This window comes from Brassica rapa, chromosome A07 (assembly GCF_000309985.2).
Source record: "Brassica rapa cultivar Chiifu-401-42 chromosome A07, CAAS_Brap_v3.01, whole genome shotgun sequence".
In the NCBI taxonomy this organism is placed as follows: domain Eukaryota; kingdom Viridiplantae; phylum Streptophyta; class Magnoliopsida; order Brassicales; family Brassicaceae; genus Brassica; species Brassica rapa.
Window position 1 is genome coordinate 16305478 of NC_024801.2, and position 17850 is coordinate 16323327.

At 35.6% G+C, this 17850-nt stretch overlaps 4 protein-coding genes across 9 annotated transcripts; 1 reads left to right on the forward strand and 3 right to left on the reverse strand.

Moving 5' to 3' along the window:
• Positions 1-3912: 3912 nt before the first annotated feature.
• LOC103849341 (outer envelope pore protein 16-1, chloroplastic) lies at positions 3913-5117 on the reverse strand. The gene is made up of 6 exons (XM_009126115.3): positions 4858-5117; positions 4730-4781; positions 4607-4638; positions 4481-4514; positions 4302-4369; positions 3913-4203 (listed from the first exon to the last, which is right to left on the reverse strand). Exons 1-6 carry the CDS (start codon positions 4969-4971, stop codon positions 4057-4059), a joined length of 447 nt encoding a protein of 148 aa, XP_009124363.1. The 5' UTR covers positions 4972-5117; the 3' UTR covers positions 3913-4056.
• A 199-nt stretch (positions 5118-5316) lies between these two features.
• Positions 5317-6841, reverse strand: LOC103849342 (CAX-interacting protein 4). Of its 2 annotated transcripts, none has more exons than XM_009126116.3 (2): positions 6716-6841; positions 5317-6537 (listed from the first exon to the last, which is right to left on the reverse strand). In XM_009126116.3, the coding sequence occupies exon 2, from the start codon at positions 6505-6507 to the stop codon at positions 5521-5523; it is 987 nt and encodes a 328-aa protein (XP_009124364.2). In that variant the 5' UTR covers positions 6508-6537; positions 6716-6841; the 3' UTR covers positions 5317-5520. The 2 variants fall into 2 exon arrangements, with proteins under 2 accessions (XP_009124364.2, XP_009124365.2); XM_009126117.3 differs by having other exon boundaries at positions 5339-6520.
• Positions 6842-11696: 4855 nt separating this feature from the next.
• Positions 11697-14269, forward strand: LOC103849343 (probable serine/threonine-protein kinase PBL10). Of its 5 annotated transcripts, none has more exons than XM_009126119.3 (7): positions 11697-11849; positions 12001-12094; positions 12563-12888; positions 12967-13102; positions 13183-13325; positions 13402-13525; positions 13600-14269. In XM_009126119.3, the coding sequence occupies exons 2-7, from the start codon at positions 12043-12045 to the stop codon at positions 14058-14060; spliced, it is 1242 nt and encodes a 413-aa protein (XP_009124367.1). In that variant the 5' UTR covers positions 11697-11849; positions 12001-12042; the 3' UTR covers positions 14061-14269. The 5 variants fall into 5 exon arrangements, with proteins under 5 accessions (XP_009124367.1, XP_009124369.1, XP_009124368.1 ...); XM_009126121.3 differs by having other exon boundaries at positions 11703-11849; positions 12013-12094; XM_009126120.2 differs by having other exon boundaries at positions 11770-11905.
• A 444-nt stretch (positions 14270-14713) lies between these two features.
• Positions 14714-17157, reverse strand: LOC103849344 (serine/threonine-protein kinase PCRK1). Its single transcript, XM_009126122.3, has 4 exons — positions 16484-17157; positions 15760-16023; positions 15569-15691; positions 14714-15493 (listed from the first exon to the last, which is right to left on the reverse strand). Exons 1-4 carry the CDS (start codon positions 16898-16900, stop codon positions 14939-14941), a joined length of 1359 nt encoding a protein of 452 aa, XP_009124370.1. The 5' UTR covers positions 16901-17157; the 3' UTR covers positions 14714-14938.
• Positions 17158-17850: the final 693 nt, after the last annotated feature.

The window sequence follows — 17850 nt, forward strand, 5'->3', positions numbered from 1 at the left end:
TAATCAAGATCTTTAAAATCTTTACTGCATTTTTAGAGTTATATCAATCGAGTATCCACGTGGTAACACAGGGGGAAGTTTCAAGCTTAAAGAAAGAGTCAAATACATTTATCAGTAAGATATAGAGAAAGAACAATAAGGAAGAGCAAGTCTTCCCTTACTAATGCGTTCAAACTTCAAAGACAAAATAAAAACACAAAAATTATATTTAAACATGTTGACAAAAAAACATGAAAAGATAAGTGGAGACATATCCAACTTGCGCATTTGCTTTAGATTAATTTAAAGAAAAGCATATTAGGTTTTAAGGTTGGGATTTTTTAAGATATACTAGTTAATTAACATAAATGTTGTTTCAACTTTAATAATCATTTATCTTAATAACACTTGATTTTTTTTTAACTACTGTCTTAACAACACTTGATAATTCAAGGTCCATCATCATTTGTAATATTGCAAGTGGAGCACCCTCCACTCCCTCGCCATGTACAGTTAAAATATTAACCCATTTTAAATGTCATCATGATAACATTTTTTTCATTAGTATATAGCTTAACTTGACAGATATATATATATATATATTTTTTGTTTTTCTAAATCGTATATTCAAACTCAAACCTTATAAAATCCCTGGATATTCTGGCAAATCAACTATTGATGCAGATGGAAAAAATCAGTGCTATAATTTTCAACGCCTAGATTGTATTAGGATCGATTGCTAAAACATGTAGAACAATACATGTAAATATATAACACAAAGGTTATATTTTAAGTTTGGTAACATTGCAGAAGTGTAGGAGAGCATTATTATTAGTAATAAGGGTCAGATTACTTAAAGAGAAAACTATTACTAATTTAAGAAGAAGGTTAAACATTTTAAATATAAAATAAAAACTACTTGTTGCATCATTGACCTTGAAAAATATTCGGAGAAAGAAAAGAGTAGAATTACTAATTTGCTTCATAATAATTTTGACTTTATGAATGAATAAAAAATTGGATTAGTGGCCCTTAATGGTGGGGATTAGTTCGCAAGAATAATAAAGAGAAGTGGGTCTTTTATGTCAGTTTATGATTTGGTAGATCTTACGGCTTTGCTGGCACTAAAGTATTGTTGTCTTGACTCATCTTCAACCCACTTCTGCAGTTCACCAATTATGGAAGTATATGTAAGATACATGTTACTCTCGTAAATTCACAATTGTTTAAACGTTTAATTTTCCACGGTCAATTCGTTATTATTAGATAAAATATATATACGAATACTTATATGGATGATATGTTGATACCCAACAAATGAAGCATGCACAAGATAGATAGCCATCTTGATAAATGTCAGAGATACAAAGATCTTGATTAGATCCAGAAAACTATGGTCTATGTGAATCAATTAGATTGTCCATACAGATATTACTATTTACCTCTTCTCTATGCATGAAATGACTTGTTTTCCGATTAATCAAGAGTTTAAGGCCCATGCCCATAAGGGCCATAATTTTCTTGGGTCTGATGATTAAGTTAATTCTCCATCATCAGTTAATATTGACCTCAAAACCTCTTCTTTTAGATGGTTAGTACTTAGTACGCCGATTTGAGTAACCAACATTTGGTTAAAATGACATACCAATTAAATATTAGACTAATTTAAAATTATTCGATTAGTGACACAAGATTGGTGAATAGGAGAGGTATTGCTTTAGGGTGGAAAGTAGTAGATGTTTTATAGTAAAAGAAATCAAAATAACAAATGATTATTTGGTTGGAGATAGAGAGAGATGGTAGCTTTTTTTTTGAAACACAACTTTCATTAATACTTAAAACTCTGGATTACACTTTGAAGAAGAGACAATCCTAGCACTAGAAGCAAAACAATAAGACAATACAACATAACTGACAGATGTAGAGAAATCTCTGAGATAAATCGACAGCGAATTCAGAGAACAATGCGAATGCGTCAAGGTAAATTTCACGGTACCGCCGGAAAGTTGAAACATAGTCACATTAAATCGTGACTTTGATAGCCAATCCACACCTCAGAATATCGTCAAAACGAAATCCGTTGCATCTTTAGGTCCTGTACGAACCGCTCCACAAGATAACAAAACGGTTAGGGATTTTGGCAATTTCATCTGCTTTATTGCAGGATAGGTGACACTTCTCATGAGAAAGGTCTTTAATGATGGTGCTGATGAACCCACTGGCAACCACGAGGATGGAAATCTCTTTAGAACAGACAGATATGGCATTATATGGTGTAGAATGCAGTTCTGGCGGTCTCAAGAACACGAGCAGAGACCACAAAGGTTTTTTTAAATGTTGACTATCCCAGATCAAATAATGATTGAGAAACAGCGAAACAAGAAACAGAGTGGAAGATTTGACTTGGAACGAGAGAAGACATGTGGAAGATGGAGCGGAGGTGACACCGGTGAACTCCTGCTCCACCGGCGTAGGAGAACGTTTGTCTTGAAAGGCGCGTCAGAGAGAAAAGCAGGCGTTAGCTTTGATAACTCATCATGAGAGAGATGGTAGCCATTGAGCAAACACAAGTCCATAAGAATTTGTTACAAACATCATTGTCATTTTCATCATCTTCCACCACCATTTTCTACACTATTTGGATATTCGGAGTAAACACTGAACACACACTCTAACAACAACCACACATGTTTCTGTAAATTGAGTCAATACAGAAAAATATTTAAAATTTATTTAATATCTTAATATTTATATTAGACCTTTCAGACAACCGATTTTATCTAGAGATTTTGGCAAGTTTTTTTTTTCATAATATGCATTACTCTCATTTCCTACTTATCCAACTCCAAACATGGTATATAGAGGTATCCAGTCCAAAATGGCATATAGAGGTGTCATGTGATTCAAACATAATACAAAACTTACGACGCAAGTGTTTCATTTTTGCTTTACACGAGTTCATGTCAAGCTTCCCAAAATAAAATTCCACAAGTGTAAGCTTTAACCGTGAATCAAAGACGGACGCAACATGGAATATGTCACTAACTTCATTTTAATACTTATCAAACTTTTCTTTCAATGCTACGATCATATTTCTGATCTCTTCTATATATGGTTGCCTTATTTATTTAAGCCATTTTTTGGATCTTCCAGACATGTATACAAATACAAGTTTCTTTTGCAACCTAATATACAATACAAGTTCCAAATCGGTATCATCTGAGTGAACTCAACAAATAAGAGAAAAGTCTTCACCAGAGATGAGAAACGATAAAAGGAGATAAGTCTTTACCGAAGTTGGGAAACGAAGCATGCATTCGAACAGTTTTACCTGAAGAGAAGTCTTCACCGAAGATGAGAAACGAAGCATGCATGAATGATTTAGTGTGAAGGTGAAAAAGAATCAACCCACTTCACCACGTGACCCACCGATATGTGATCCACGATTTTGATGTCCAAGTCGTCCCTCCAAGGGCCTTACTTGGGCTAGGCCGCAGGCGATAAACCAAATTGGCAGCTTAATAGTATACAAACATGCATTAAATAAATACACAAAGCTTTGGTTAACCTTCCATTGGAAGCTGATATTTGTTGAGCCCATTTCAGTTTCTTAATGTTAATTTGTAGAACATGTTATAGACTTGCTCTTTTCGAGATAAACTTGTTTGAGAGTTGAGACTTCAATTAATAGTTTAATACTATGGCCCAAAACGGAAGTTCTATATATATCTTTTTTTGACACCATTGAAGAAGTTGTCTACATCTATTCCCAACCTTTCATTCATTCATTTGGTTTTCTATAGCTAACTGTACACATCGAACAACTCGTTATCTATTATGTTATGTAACTTCACACCGCCAAACATGGAGAATAAATTAATGAACAAGACTCCTCTGGAGTTGGCCAAAGAGTTTTTAGAAGACCACAGACCATTGCTTAACGTTCATGTTACTCAAATTCAATTCATTCAAAAGTAATACATCTTTTTTATTGGAAACAAACAAAGAAACCCACACCATAAGGACCAAATTTGGATATAACAAACCAATCTTGGTCCTAAAAGGAAGATTGACAACTCAGTAGAAATAATGATTGTTAAGGAACTGAGACGCAGTTGCAAGAGCGCCACCCATAATGGCATCGATCACGACCTTGTCTTTCCCTTTGTTAGTAGCCGCAGAGATCACTGCTCCTGTCGCCGCGCCTGCCAGCATTGCGTTTTTCTGATAGCAAAAGTTTCAAAGCAAATCATTCATAAGTTTTGCAAAAAAGAATAGCTCAATGTGTATGTAATATAATGACTAATGAACGTAGTACACACCCAATCTCTAGTGCCACGGATACGTTCGATTCCATACTCTGTTCCAACATAAACTCCAGCCACAGATCCTGATCATATTCATTCATATATTTGTTGCAAATTTCAGCTTTTATTATTATTTTAAAATCATTTATTATCCATTGGTAAAACTAGAACAATGGCTTTAGAAAGCAACGTACCCCAGTAAAAACCTTCTTTGCACATCTTCTTAAGCTGCAACCATAATGTGTAACACAATAGATGAGACGTTTATTTTTTCAGACACACACATATTATATACATGGGTTTGATAAAATAGTACTCACCGCATGCTCAAGAGTGCTCTTGGAAACACTCCCTAACCACATGATCAACAACACAAACCATAAGAGCAAAAAAACAGATCTACCAACGAGTCGAGCATTCATATTTTGGTTTTAGGACTTTACCTTTGTCGATGGCTTTGTAAGTGTCTTCCACAAGAGATTTTGTGACTCCAACCTATAAAACCCATTCAGAAAATCAAATATGAAACAATGAGATGAGAGATAGAAAGAGAGAGATAGATTATATTTACAGCTCCGATCTTGAGGAAACCATCAACGGTGAGGTTGAGAAAAGGGTTGCCCATGTCCACTGCCACTGACAGCTTCGGTGAGCTCACAGTTCCAGAGAATGTGCTTGAAGGCATCTTCTTCTTCTTTCTTTCTTCTTCCTTTGTGTGTTTTGAGATATTTTTCTCTTTGGATCTTTGTTTCTGAAACTACTTCACCTATTTTCTTGGGATTTATAAAGTTTCAAGATTGATATTTTCTTATTTCTTTTTTTACTTTTGTTTCAACGGTGGAGAAGAGATTAACATGACCCACAAGGAGATATGAGCTGAGCAATGAAACTCGAGCTCTTTAAATGACCACACTACCCTCAGATACCATGCCAAAACCAATTCACGAGTCTTGTGATCTCTCTACAACGACTGTTGCCGACTTCTCAGCTTTATGGCCGACTTGTTCACTCTTATAAAACTAATTGGCAATAATAACTTAAGAGATCGCAACTTTAGAAACAAAACATCACAAGAGTGAATTAACAACACAACAGTATCTCAACCATACATGCTTGAAACAAAGAGACCACAAAAGCCAAACACAAATCAAATCCCATAGGCAGGTTTCATTATTGTTACAAAGATTGATAGAGAGTTGTAACGGAGACATCAAATGGCAGAACCTGATAGACTTCAATCCTTCCTGTGATGGCGTTTCCTGCTCTTCTTCTCATACCTCTTAGAAGAACCCCTCCCAACGCGTGAATCTTCATCATCACCTGAGACATCAGAGTCAGAAGAAGCTGCCACTTTGTTCCTACGCTTCTGCCTTCTACCACTTGCATCATCCTCAGATGAATCAGAATCATCAGAACGGTTACGCCTGCTCCTCCTTCTCCTCTTCTCCTTCCTACTCTTTCTCTTAACACTTCTCCGATCTTCATCAGAAGACTCATCAGAATAATCATCATCTCTCTTTCTCCCTCTCCTCTCCTTCCTTCTCTTACTCCTACCATCTTCCTCCTCCTCCTCAGACTCACTCACACTCCTCCTCTTATGCGTCCTCCGCTTCTTCGACCTCCTCCTCCTCTTCCTATCTCCAGAATCAGACTCAGACTCAGACTCATCCCGCTTCTTCTTCTTCTTCTTAACACTACTACTACCGCCACTCCCCTTCTTTTTCTTCCCATACCTCTCAGCAATAATCTTCTCAATCTCAGAATCAACATCAGAATCCTCACTCTCACTCTCCTCCTCTTCCTCACTACTCTCCTCCTCCTCAACCTCACCTCTCCCCACACACCTCCTAACCTTCTCCAACCCCGCCACAACAGCAGCTTCAATCTCCCCACCGTCCTTCTCCCTATCCTCCTTCGTGCTCAAAAAGTTCCTACACTGATACGTCAAGTGCCCCACACGCCCACACTTCTTACAAGACCCACGAGCCTCGTCATTATTCGACCCAGTGATGCGCGCTAGAGCCAAAAGACCCTGGAAGCTGGCGTAAGAGTTCTCAGGGTCATCAGACTTCTGCTGAGTCGTCTTCGGCTCTTCTTTGGCCGTCGGCGCGTAGGGATCGTACCCGATCGCGCTCTGCCATATGCCGTGAGTCTGCAGCGCCGCGCTGCTGTGAACACGGTTGTTCGCAGGCATGCGAACTCTTCCCGCGGTGGCCGGCATCTTTCACGAAACCCTAAAGAATCTCACAACCTATTAACCAATAACAAATGGGTTCCTTATCAAAATCAATACTTTTCGCCCTATGAGTTCGATTGATAACTCGAAATCTAGGGTTTCGAAATACTATCTGTAGATCCTAGGGTTTCAGATGAAATTAAGATCGTACGGAGCACAGTGATGGAAATGAAGAGGGGGAAAAGTTTCTTACCGGATCAGATCGGAAGGAATCGCCGGAGAGAGAGACGGAGCTTTGGTTCTTTCCTCTGATTGAGAATAAGAGAGGCGAAAAGGGAGAAGATGATAAAAAGATCGGGATGCCTTGATGGGTTCAACTACAATGGGCTTTATTCTGATTTTATTCGATTTATGGGCCTGAGATCTAATAGCTTGACACTAAAAATAATAAAAAATCAAAATCATTTATCAATAACTTAGATATATTTCAGATTTCTTTTTAAAGTTAAGCAAAACTTTATAGGTAAAAAAAGATTCTAAACAGTGAAAACTAGAAAAACTAAACTAAAAACCGATACATGAGTAAAGATCCAAAGTAAACAACATATTTTTTTGCATATGGATTACTAAATATTTTTCATATACTTGATTTTTGCTTTTGTAATAATTGAAGCTAAAAAGAGAGAATTTTCATAGTAATCTAAAAACGTCACACTTCAGACTAAATTGATAGTGATTGTCAGTCCCTTTTTATTGTTTAGAGCATCTCCAACCCAATCTCAAATCCTCAAATTTGAGGTTTTAATATTCAAAACCTCAAAACTAATATTTATTTTTTAGTCTTTACAATTATTTTATTTTACAAATACATCTATTAATTTTATTTAGAGTAACTTAAGTACACCAAAACAAAATAGAATAGAATAAATATTACATAATATTAAAATAAGATTCACACAACTAGAAAAATACATTAAATAAAGATCACACAAAATTAAATACACTAAACAAAATTAACATAATTTAAAGCAAATTACATAAACATTTGAATATTACATATCTTACAAGTGGTACCAAAATACCAAAAATACAGAATTTTATACGTAATTTTCTAAAATTTCTAAAATACCAATATTACATATCTTACAAGTTGTTTTATTATGTATGTAATTTATATTGTTTTATTATAATATTGTAATATTTCTAAAAGTATGTTTTATATGTATTTGTGAAGTTTTATCATTATTAATAACTTTATTAATGTCAAGGACTATAATGCAAATGACTAAGCTTGTAAGGATTTTTTTTGAGGATTCATTGTTGGAGTAATCAACCCTCAAATCTCCATTTTAAAGTTTTACTCATCTTACAATAAAGTATTGGATTGGAGATGTTCTTAGTAGGAGTCAACGAGACAAGACAATTTCTTATATAATTCAATTGATAATAAAAAGGCAAAGAAATCACCATTCCAAACAAACAAATAATTAGAAATTTCATGCTCTTTTTGGAGTAACCTTAATTTACAATAAGAACTCTATCACCATCAAGTGAAGAAACATAGAAGATTAAAACCGGTAAAAATCATCACCACCATCTGTTTCTAGATATGCCAATTACCTTTTCTATGCAGTTCAATTGAACCAAAGCTTTTATCTTCCCAAATTCATAGAGAAAAAAACACACAAAATATAAAAGAAATTCAAATTTAAAATTAATTAGCAGTCAAACAAATTAAAGGAACATACACTAGATACGTCTTGTCCAGTCATCACTATGTGTGTTTCACATCGATTTTTAGAGGTTTTTTTGTTGAATATCCCTTCTTTTTAGCCCCACATGATGAATCTCAAAATTTGACTCAGAAATATGGCACGAAGTCTCGGTAACATATATAAGAAGTAACCTATGAAAAATATGCTAACTAGCGATTAAGTATGAAAAGTGTATGTTTTATTGATAATGCAAGAAGATAGAACTGTACGTGGAGATTAAAAAGGTATTAGTTAACAAATGAATATAAAGGTATTGAGACTATAAGTTTGATACGAGAGAATTCAGATCTCTTTCTTTTTGTTCTTGGTTCTTACTTTATAGGTCTTGGTGGAAGTGGAACCCAGCGATGATGTGATATACTATCAAGCGTATTTAAGGTCACATTTAATGCTCCGATCATTTTTTACGTTTTGCTCGGACCATGTCAACGTTAACTATCTTCTCAGCAAGGAATGGGTCTATAACCTTCGTGGGTCTATTGTCTTCTCCATAATTTAGTGGTATCGGACCGGATTTTTGAACTGCGTCTACAGTGAAGTGACACCCGCCTCCAACACCGGAAACTATATATGTTTAGGATTTGTTGATCTCGTGATAGTACGACCGTGTGTAACATTTGAATCAATGTGGAGATTACAAGATAAAATGACACAAAATCATATCCCAAGCTAAGTGGTTTTTAATTAGATATTCTCATTATTTTGTATTCTTCTTATTTTTCACGTATACGTAAAAAGTACTCTATCGTTTACTTCTTTTAAAGTTAATTCAATTGTTAGTGTATTTGATCTCCGATTCTCCGTTACTCGGTTAGGTTTCGTGGTAATAAGTTTGCACGAAACTTTTGTGGTAATAAAGTATATATAATGATATATGTTAATGAGTTACGAAAACAAATATTAACAAAACTGGATCTTTTACTGTTTTACAATGCGACGACTGACAAGAAGCATGGACATTGTTACATTGGGTTGGATAGCTACTTAGCTACACACTATCACGGACATTATTTGATTCTTTCTGGCAAATAATACTCTTTTAGTTACTCTCTTTTTAAAATACAAATGACTTTTAAGTTATTATTATTAGCCCACTAACCACGAGCCCCTTTTGCAAATTGACCTTTTCTTATGATTTTGTAAATCTTTTGTATTATCTTCATAAAGAAACTCATTAGCTTCCTAACAGTATTTTTAAAGACTCATCAGGGAACATTCATCTCTTAGAAATCATGAATATGAATAATAGAATCTCGTCACTACATGGAGAAGTGGAAGTTTTTGAATGGGAAATGTAATGATGACTCAATATTTGATATGTCATCGCTTTAAAACATATTGTCAAGATTTGATATCGATGATTGATGATTCAAACGTCCGAAAAGTTGGTCAGTCTTCTCAACATAGCTGAACTAATTTGTAAGATCGAAGGGAAGCTTTAAGGAGTTCACTATTGCTCATGTCTCATGAGGCGATAATTTAATGACAGAGTTTTAGCTAAGTATGCGAGAACATTTTTTAGGGATCCTTCTCTTGTTAGTTGTTATTATTGTCGTCTAGTTATCGACTTACTCTAGTTTAAACTATAAATAACTGTTCGATGTCAAGAAAAAAATCGTATTAATTTTTATAACTTTGTACAGATAATCATTCCAAATAATATTAGAAATTTAGTGCCCTAAAGTATAATTTATTAAAAAAATTACCTAACGAGACATAAGTCTATAAAATATATGGTCACCGTGACAAGAATTTGCAGGGATACTAAGTTGGAACTTGGAATTAATTTAAGATTTATCATGTCATAAAATATATGGTCAACGAGACATAAGTCTATATTCCTCACAAGCTCGTGTCTTTTTCTTCCTTCGTCACGTTCATTTCTAATCCTGACGGAGCTTAGAGAAAACTTTTATTAGAAATGGCTAAACTAGTGGCTTTTCCCCACAATATGACTAATAAAACAGTATATTTGGTGTAGTTTATATTGTTTTAAAATTTACTTAATACCTAAAATCAATGAATTTTGTACCCTTACTAGTTACTATAAAACGTCAGACATGCTTGTATATGAAAATATATATGATACAGGTGGAATAGTATTAATGTCACCTAAAGTTTTCTAGTCCAGTGTCACGTAAAAGTTGATAAGAAAGTAAACGAAATTTTGTTTTTTGCTTTTACTTTTCAGGTGCCTAGCGTGTGTGAAATTAGTAGTACTATTTGATTAACGAGGTTGAACATTTTATTACCGGATTGAAAAAGTGACATAAAAAGAAATAAATGTAAGTTTAAAACTTGGCAAAACCAAGCCGACATGAACCGAGCTACACGGCCAACGGTTGAAGATAACTTGACCGCCGTGTAAGGGGTTTACTATATCTTCGTCTTTATCGGCAACATGTATATAATTAATCGGACCTCGTGGTCTGGTGGTAAAGGAACTTCGGCTGAAGTGTCCGTCATCACGAATTCGAACCCCAGCTACAGCGGATTTAACATGGTTTCTGTTTGGTCTCTAGGACCTTCCTCGCCAGTTCCGGTTGGACGAGGTGGAATAGTCGGATTAATTGAGAGATCCGGATACCTGGATTATCAAAAAAAGAAATGTATATAATTTTATTTTATGGCTCATTGTATCGTATCTCTTGGTGCTCCGAATAAACGGAAGAGAAATTTTCAAAAAGAGAAGACAAATGATGGAAATTGAAAAGTGTGGTATGACTTATGAGGTGTTGAAAAAGAGAGACATATATATTAAAATTTACTACGAGTTTATTGACTTTTAAAGTATCAACTTTTTTTAAGTATCAACTTTTATGGAGCCATCCAAAATAGTTTTTATTTTTGTCACCATTTAAATACTACTAGTATAAAATATCATTATCTTTCTGATTTATGTAAAGATGATACAAATAATACAAGTGAATCAAATGAAAACAACTAGTACTTTTCAGTTTGCGATATTTCACCTATATATAGTCTAAATAATTTGACAAAAAAAAAATCCACAATCCTTTCAACAGCAATCTATTAAACTTCATTTATACACAAAATTTTACATGGAAAATTTAAATAATAAAATAGTATATAAATGATAAATATTAATTTGTTTATTGTCAACCGATTTTAAACTAAAAGCTTATGATAAAATCATAAAATCATCCAGCACTTCAAACATTGTTTTCACAGTTTCATATATATTTAACATTTATTTTTAAATGTGAAATATTTATATTAATATTAATATAAATATCATACATTAAGACTCAATCCGTTTATTAATACATATATATTAACAACATATATTCTAAATAGTTGACAAAATATATAAATTCTTAAATCGGAAAGATACATTTTATACATATTTATATTATCTAAAATCTAAATGTTGAAGAATAAACAAAACTGACATTGAAATTAAATAAGTAGAATTAAAATGAAGCAAATAAAGAAACGTGTTTTAAGGGCAGGACCGGCCCATCATCAATGCAGTGTCCCAACATCTTTATATCTCTCAGCTACTTGCAGCAGATTGCAAACTGGTCGATAGAAACTTGTCCCTTCTCTCTCTTTCTCTCTGTCTATGTTTTTGGTTGACAAAGAGAATAGGTGAGCAAGATTAGTTCCATTCTCACTAGCTACTTGTTCGGTTTCTTTAATAGTTTGTAATTTCATCTAGCTATCCTCACAACTTTTTGATATGTTTCTTCCTCAAGTTTTGGATTTCCATTGATAAAGTTCTTTCTTTTCTGATGTCTAGTCTGTTATACAGAAAGGGTTTTGCTTAATCTATCCAAAAATCATGGGGATTTGCTTGAGTGCTCAGATTAAAGCTGAGAGTCCAAGTAACACAGGTACTTCCAGCCTCAAGCTTTCATTTACATATATAATAAAAATTTCTAGGTGTTAAAAAAAAAAAAAGAATAACAACTTCTCATGCAAATGCTACAACAAATATTTAATTCAGATTTTTTTGCTGTCAATTTTTAATTCTGAGGTTAGGTTTTTGGTGGTTGAGGTATAAGGTGACTTAACTTAAAAGTTAGGCTTGTTGACAAATTAGTCTTTCTTAAAGCTAATAATTTGATTAATGCCTCCTTAAACTATGTCGTTTTGGATATTTGGTTAATTCATGGCTCGTCATAGTTGGTACTTGGTAGTCAGAGGAAAAGACAAGCACAAACATTCAGATTTTTGTACTTTTGTCTGATCTCTTACAACAAAAGCACTGGTTTTTATTTTCTTTTCAAAAATGGGTTTTGTAAAAAATGTTAAATCTAAAGTTTTTCTATATACAAACTATCTGTTTGGTGCTTGCATAGGTGTGAGTTCAAAGTACATGAGCTCAGAGGCAAATGATTCACAGAGCATGGGAAGCAAATGCTCTTCTGCGTCAATCAGAACAAACCCTCGAACCGAAGGAGAGATCTTGCAATCTCCAAACCTCAAAAGTTTCAGTTTGGATGAGCTCAAATCAGCAACTAGGAATTTCAGACAAGATAGTGTTCTTGGCGAAGGTGGATTCGGTTGCGTCTTTAAAGGATGGATTGATGAGCAGTCTCTCGCTGCTTCTAAACCGGGAACCGGTATGGTTATTGCTGTCAAAAGACTTAACCAAGATGGTTGGCAAGGTCATCAGGAATGGCTGGTAAGTTCAAAAAGTTATATACCTTACTCAAATTTGTTCTTTTGAACTTGTTATTGAAGATTTTTGTTGTTGTTGTAGGCTGAAGTGAATTACTTGGGGCAGTTCTCTCATCCTAATCTTGTGAAACTTATCGGTTATTGCTTAGAGGATGAGCATCGTCTTCTTGTGTATGAGTTCATGCCTCGTGGAAGCTTAGAAAATCATTTATTCAGAAGTATTTGTCTTCTCTTCTCTTGTCTATATTCCTATGCTAACTCTTTAGGAGTATTCAATCATGTTTTCTTGATGTTGCAGGAGGTTCTTACTTCCAACCGTTATCTTGGACTCTACGGTTGAAAGTTGCTCTTGGTGCTGCACAAGGCCTAGCTTTTCTCCACAACGCCGAGACTCAAGTCATATACCGTGACTTCAAAACTTCTAATATACTTATTGATGCGGTACGTCCATTTTTTTAAATAATAATGTCAAAAGGATGTGAAAGGTTAAAAAATATCTTTTGACACATGATCACAGGACTACAATGCCAAGCTTTCTGATTTTGGATTGGCTAAAGACGGTCCAACAGGTGATAAAAGCCATGTCTCTACAAGGATCATGGGTACTTACGGATACGCAGCTCCTGAGTACCTTCTGACCGGTTAGTTAGTCTCTCTAAACCCTTTTTGATTAACTTCTTTGTGATGACTACTGACTCTTTCACTTTCCTTAAAGGTCATTTAACAACCAAGAGTGATGTCTATAGCTACGGTGTTGTGCTTTTGGAGATACTGTCTGGACTTAGAGTGGTTGACAAGAACCGTCCACCGGGAGAGCAAAAACTGGTGGATTGGGCTAAACCTTTACTTGCAAACAAGAGGAAGCTATTCAAAGTTATCGATAACCGTCTCCACGATCAGTACTCAATGGAAGAAGTATGTAAAGTAGCTACTCTAGCGCTGAGATGCCTCACAACAGAGATAAAGATGAGGCCAAACATGAACGAGGTTGTTGCTCACCTCCAACACATCCAAGCTTTGCATGAAGCAGGAGGAGGCAATAACATTGATAAGGAGGATAAAAGAATGCGTAGGAGAAGCGATAGTGTTCTCCTCCTCAGCCAGAAACCAAATGAAGGTTTTGCTCGGCAAACAGCTGCTTATCCACGTCCCTCTGCTTCACATCTGTTTGCTTGAGGAAGAGACAATGATGTTATGTTCTGTTTAGTTCAGAAGATGTACAGTTTTGCTTCTGCTTATGTACTGAGAGGATTGTTGTAGTGCGAGAAGTGAGTAACATAAGAGTATAAATGATCTATCATATCATGTCTTTCAACTTCAAGCTTTGTTATATGCAAGACTAGGCCTGGATGTTTTTACCCCAGACCGAAGCTTCCGAACTGTTATACAAAAATATCCAAACTGAGCTTAGGAACTTGGTATTTCAGGTTTACAATACAACGCGAATTGAACCGAAATCCGAAATCCAAATTAAGATCCAATTTTTTTTTGAAATTAGTTAAATATGTTAATGTTTTTATATATATTAAATTAATTTAGATATTATGATAAATGGATCTTTAACTAAACCTTGTCATAAAATAACTTAGATATTTTAAAATATTTTAAAGATTTTCTGTATTTTGTTTGAATATTTTTAGCTAGTTTAGGTAATTTTTAATTAGATTTTTGAATAATATTCAGAGTTTTTTTGTTAATTTTTTAAGTTCTTTAAAAAAATAATTGGGCAATTTCAGATATTAGTTATAATCTGATCTGAACCGAATACGAGAGGAACCGAATCGGACTTGATCCAAAAATATGTCAAATCCGAATGGAACTTACGAAAATAGTAAAATCCGAAAATCCAAATTAACCTAACCGATTCCGGCTGGTCCCTAAATGCCAGGCCTAAGCAAGACAAATGGAACAAAGCACATATGCTTTCCAAACATATATACAAAGCAAACACACAACAAAATCATTCGATTAGTTACAAACTAGAGACTTCCATTACCTACTTTTGAGTTCTTTGGCTAAAGAAGATTTTATCTACAGTGGAACAAAAACTATCTTTACCATGTTCTAACCAGCCCCGGAGTCCAGTTTCGCCAGTCTAGCTTCGAAAGCGACTTGTTTAAGCTCATCTTATCCCTCAGATCAAGAACCTTCTTCAGATAAGTGCTCCCCCCTTGCTTAATCACCTCAGGCTCACTATCAGCTTCAATGATCTCTTCTGTTTCATCCCCAAGTGGCGCAGGAGCGTTTTCCGTCTCTTCATCAATGATGCTCCCAAGAAATGAAACGACTTCACTCATCCTAGGCCGAGATTTCGGTTGCTTCATCAGACATTTGTTCGCTAAAGCAGCTACTCTCTGAACAGACTTGATACAGTAGTACTGTCCTTGGAGCCGCGGATCAACAATCACATGGAACTTCTTAGAGTCCGATACATAAGGCTTCACCCATTCTAGAAGCTTCTGCTCTCCTCGAGGTCGGTTTCTGTCAACTGCTCGTCTTCCGGTGATCAGCTCATACAACACCACCCCAAAGCTCCATACATCACTCTTTGCTGTCAGTTTACCCGTTTGTACATACTCAGGAGCTGCGTAACCAACCGTACCTACAACCTTTTGAAAACAAAGACAAAGACTTTCAAGAGATGTTATGCTTAGAGAAAAGGCTAAAGAGGAGTGGCAACATACTGAAGTTGAGACATGACCAAGTCCTTCAGGAGGTCCTTGTCTAGCTAATCCAAAATCCGAGAGCTTAGCACTGAATCTCTCATCAAGCAAGATGTTTGAAGACTTGAAGTCTCGAAATATCAACTACAAGATTCACAAAATCAAGAAAACCATAAACACAAACAAACCTTAATCTATTGACATGTACAAACCTGAAAATCCATTTGTTCATGAAGATAAGCTAAGCCTTGAGCAGCGTCTTGAGCGATCTTCAACCTTGTAATCCATGGAAGAGAGACAGACATTACTCTGCCTACGAGATGATCCTCTAAGCTTTTATTGGACATGAGCTCGTAAACTAAGAGCCGTTGCATCCCTCTTTCGTCGTCGTCAGCGCAGTACCCAACTAGCTTCACCAGGTTTGGATGGTTCACTACTCCTAAGAAACTCACCTCGTTGATCCATTCTTTATGCCCCTGAATGCTAGAACGCAAAGCACACACCACAATGATTTACAGCACACAAAATGAAAGTCCAACAACAACACCAAGATTCAACCTTTTTCAGACACAACACACCAAGATTCAAACTTTTTCAGATAGAACACACCAACATTCAAACTTTTTCAGACAAAACACAATCAACATTCAAACCTTTTCAGACAAAACACAATCAACATTCAAACTTTTTCAGACAAAACACATGAAGATTCAATCTTTTTAAGACAGAACCCACCAAGATTCAACCTTTCTCAGATAGAATACACCAAGATTCAACTTTTTTCAGACAGAACACACCAAGATTCAAACTTTCTTTAAATAACATACAAATAATCAGCCTATCATAAACTATCCCTCTCAAGGGGAATCGAACTCGTGTCCTCTAACTAGATTCAGCAGACCAGAGTACAGAACAGAAAGAAGGGTGGAGTCATGCCTGTAAACCCTGACGGTTAAGCTGTTTCACGGCGACATTGATCTTCGAGTCGAAACCATCTACAACGCCTCTATAAACGCAACCGAACCCTCCTTCGCCGATCAGAAGAGCTCTACTGAAACCTTTCGTAGCCAGTTTCAGCTCACCGTACGTGAACACCTTCAGATCGTTCTCTTCGGCGACTCCACCGGTCCAACGTTGACTCAGCGGCTTGTGGAAACCGAAACGCTCCGGCGAGAAGCTCCAATCCGAGTCAAACTCGGACCGGCGAGTCGGGTCTGAAGCGCTCGAGGACGCCACGCTTAGAGAGCGAGCCCACGAGAGTCTCGAAGCTCGCGAAACGACGGAGTTTTCTCCTTCGTGTCCTTCTCCTCCTCCTCCTCTCTTGTCGCCATTGGTGAAGTGGAAACACTTCATCTTCTTCGTCTTCCTCCAAATCCGACTGAGTCAACTGAAAAGTTTTTTTTGGAGCCTTTTCTTCTTTTCCTTTCACTTTCAGGATGGGTAATGATCTGACGTGACGGGTTAACTTGTATTTGATGACGTGTCGAGTTAATGACCGTTGGATTTTTGAGATCTAACGTTCCTCGAGCTGACCTAACTTCCAACCAAGTTTCAGTTTATTGAAATAGTATTAGTTTGGTCGGAACGAGTAACATGCAAGATATTAAAAGAAGAAGATGAGATTCGTGCAGCAGCAAGATTTTGAACTATATTCTTGACTCTTGAGGATTAACTAGTTATATCAATATCAGTTATTGCATTTCTATTATTTACTGTGTTTTCCTTTTGTATTTTGGTGTTGTTTAGTTGTCTTTACTTGTTCCTGCTACTAGTTTTCTCTGTATCTTCTGTCAAAAACTCAAAATGGTATAAAATTTAACATTCATACCAAAAAAAAAAAAAACTAGTTATATCAATTTATCGTTGTTGACTTGTTGTTTGTTTGGACCAAGTCAAATCTATTTTTCTTCATTTTTGTTGTCGTGCCTAACCTGTCTCTTCTCATATTATTAACCCAGCTTGAATAATTTTCTAAGGGCTGCATACTGCTAAAGCTTAATCCCATAGATTAACATTGACACCAATTAACACATGGGCTTTTGATGGGCTTTGCTTTTCGATTTTATGAATTGGACTTGACAAAAATGCAAAAAGGAAACGCACAACAAAGTAGTGATAAAAAACTACGAGTAAAAAATGGCCACAATTTCATAGGAACTGGTGAAATTGCTACCTAGAAAGTCACTATGGTAGATGACGACGGTAAAACTCAATTGCACCTATAAAGTTACTATTTCCAAGCAAAACTATTAGTAGATGGACTATATATTAGATTATTAGCTCCTAAACTCAATTGTACTGTC

Excerpts from the sequence above, each read along its gene's own strand:
- LOC103849341 (XM_009126115.3), bottom strand. The coding sequence starts at position 4,971 with ATGCCTTCAAGCACATTCTCTGGAACTGTGAGCTCACCGAAGCTGTCA. Across the intron at positions 4,639-4,729 it reads TTACAAAGCCATCGACAAAG|GGAGTGTTTCCAAGAGCACT; the intron begins GTAAAGTCCTAA and ends TCATGTGGTTAG. Across the intron at positions 4,370-4,480 it reads CAAAGAAGGTTTTTACTGGG|GATCTGTGGCTGGAGTTTAT; the intron begins GTACGTTGCTTT and ends GAATATGATCAG.
- LOC103849342 (XM_009126116.3), bottom strand. The coding sequence starts at position 6,507 with ATGCCGGCCACCGCGGGAAGAGTTCGCATGCCTGCGAACAACCGTGTT.
- LOC103849343 (XM_009126118.3), top strand. The coding sequence starts at position 12,493 with ATGGGTTTTGTAAAAAATGTTAAATCTAAAGTTTTTCTATATACAAAC. Across the intron at positions 12,889-12,966 it reads AAGGTCATCAGGAATGGCTG|GCTGAAGTGAATTACTTGGG; the intron begins GTAAGTTCAAAA and ends TTGTTGTTGTAG. Across the intron at positions 13,103-13,182 it reads AGAAAATCATTTATTCAGAA|GAGGTTCTTACTTCCAACCG; the intron begins GTATTTGTCTTC and ends TTGATGTTGCAG.
- LOC103849344 (XM_009126122.3), bottom strand. The coding sequence starts at position 16,900 with ATGAAGTGTTTCCACTTCACCAATGGCGACAAGAGAGGAGGAGGAGGA. Across the intron at positions 16,024-16,483 it reads TTAACCGTCAGGGTTTACAG|GGGCATAAAGAATGGATCAA; the intron begins GCATGACTCCAC and ends TCTAGCATTCAG. Across the intron at positions 15,692-15,759 it reads ATGAACAAATGGATTTTCAG|TTGATATTTCGAGACTTCAA; the intron begins GTTTGTACATGT and ends TGAATCTTGTAG.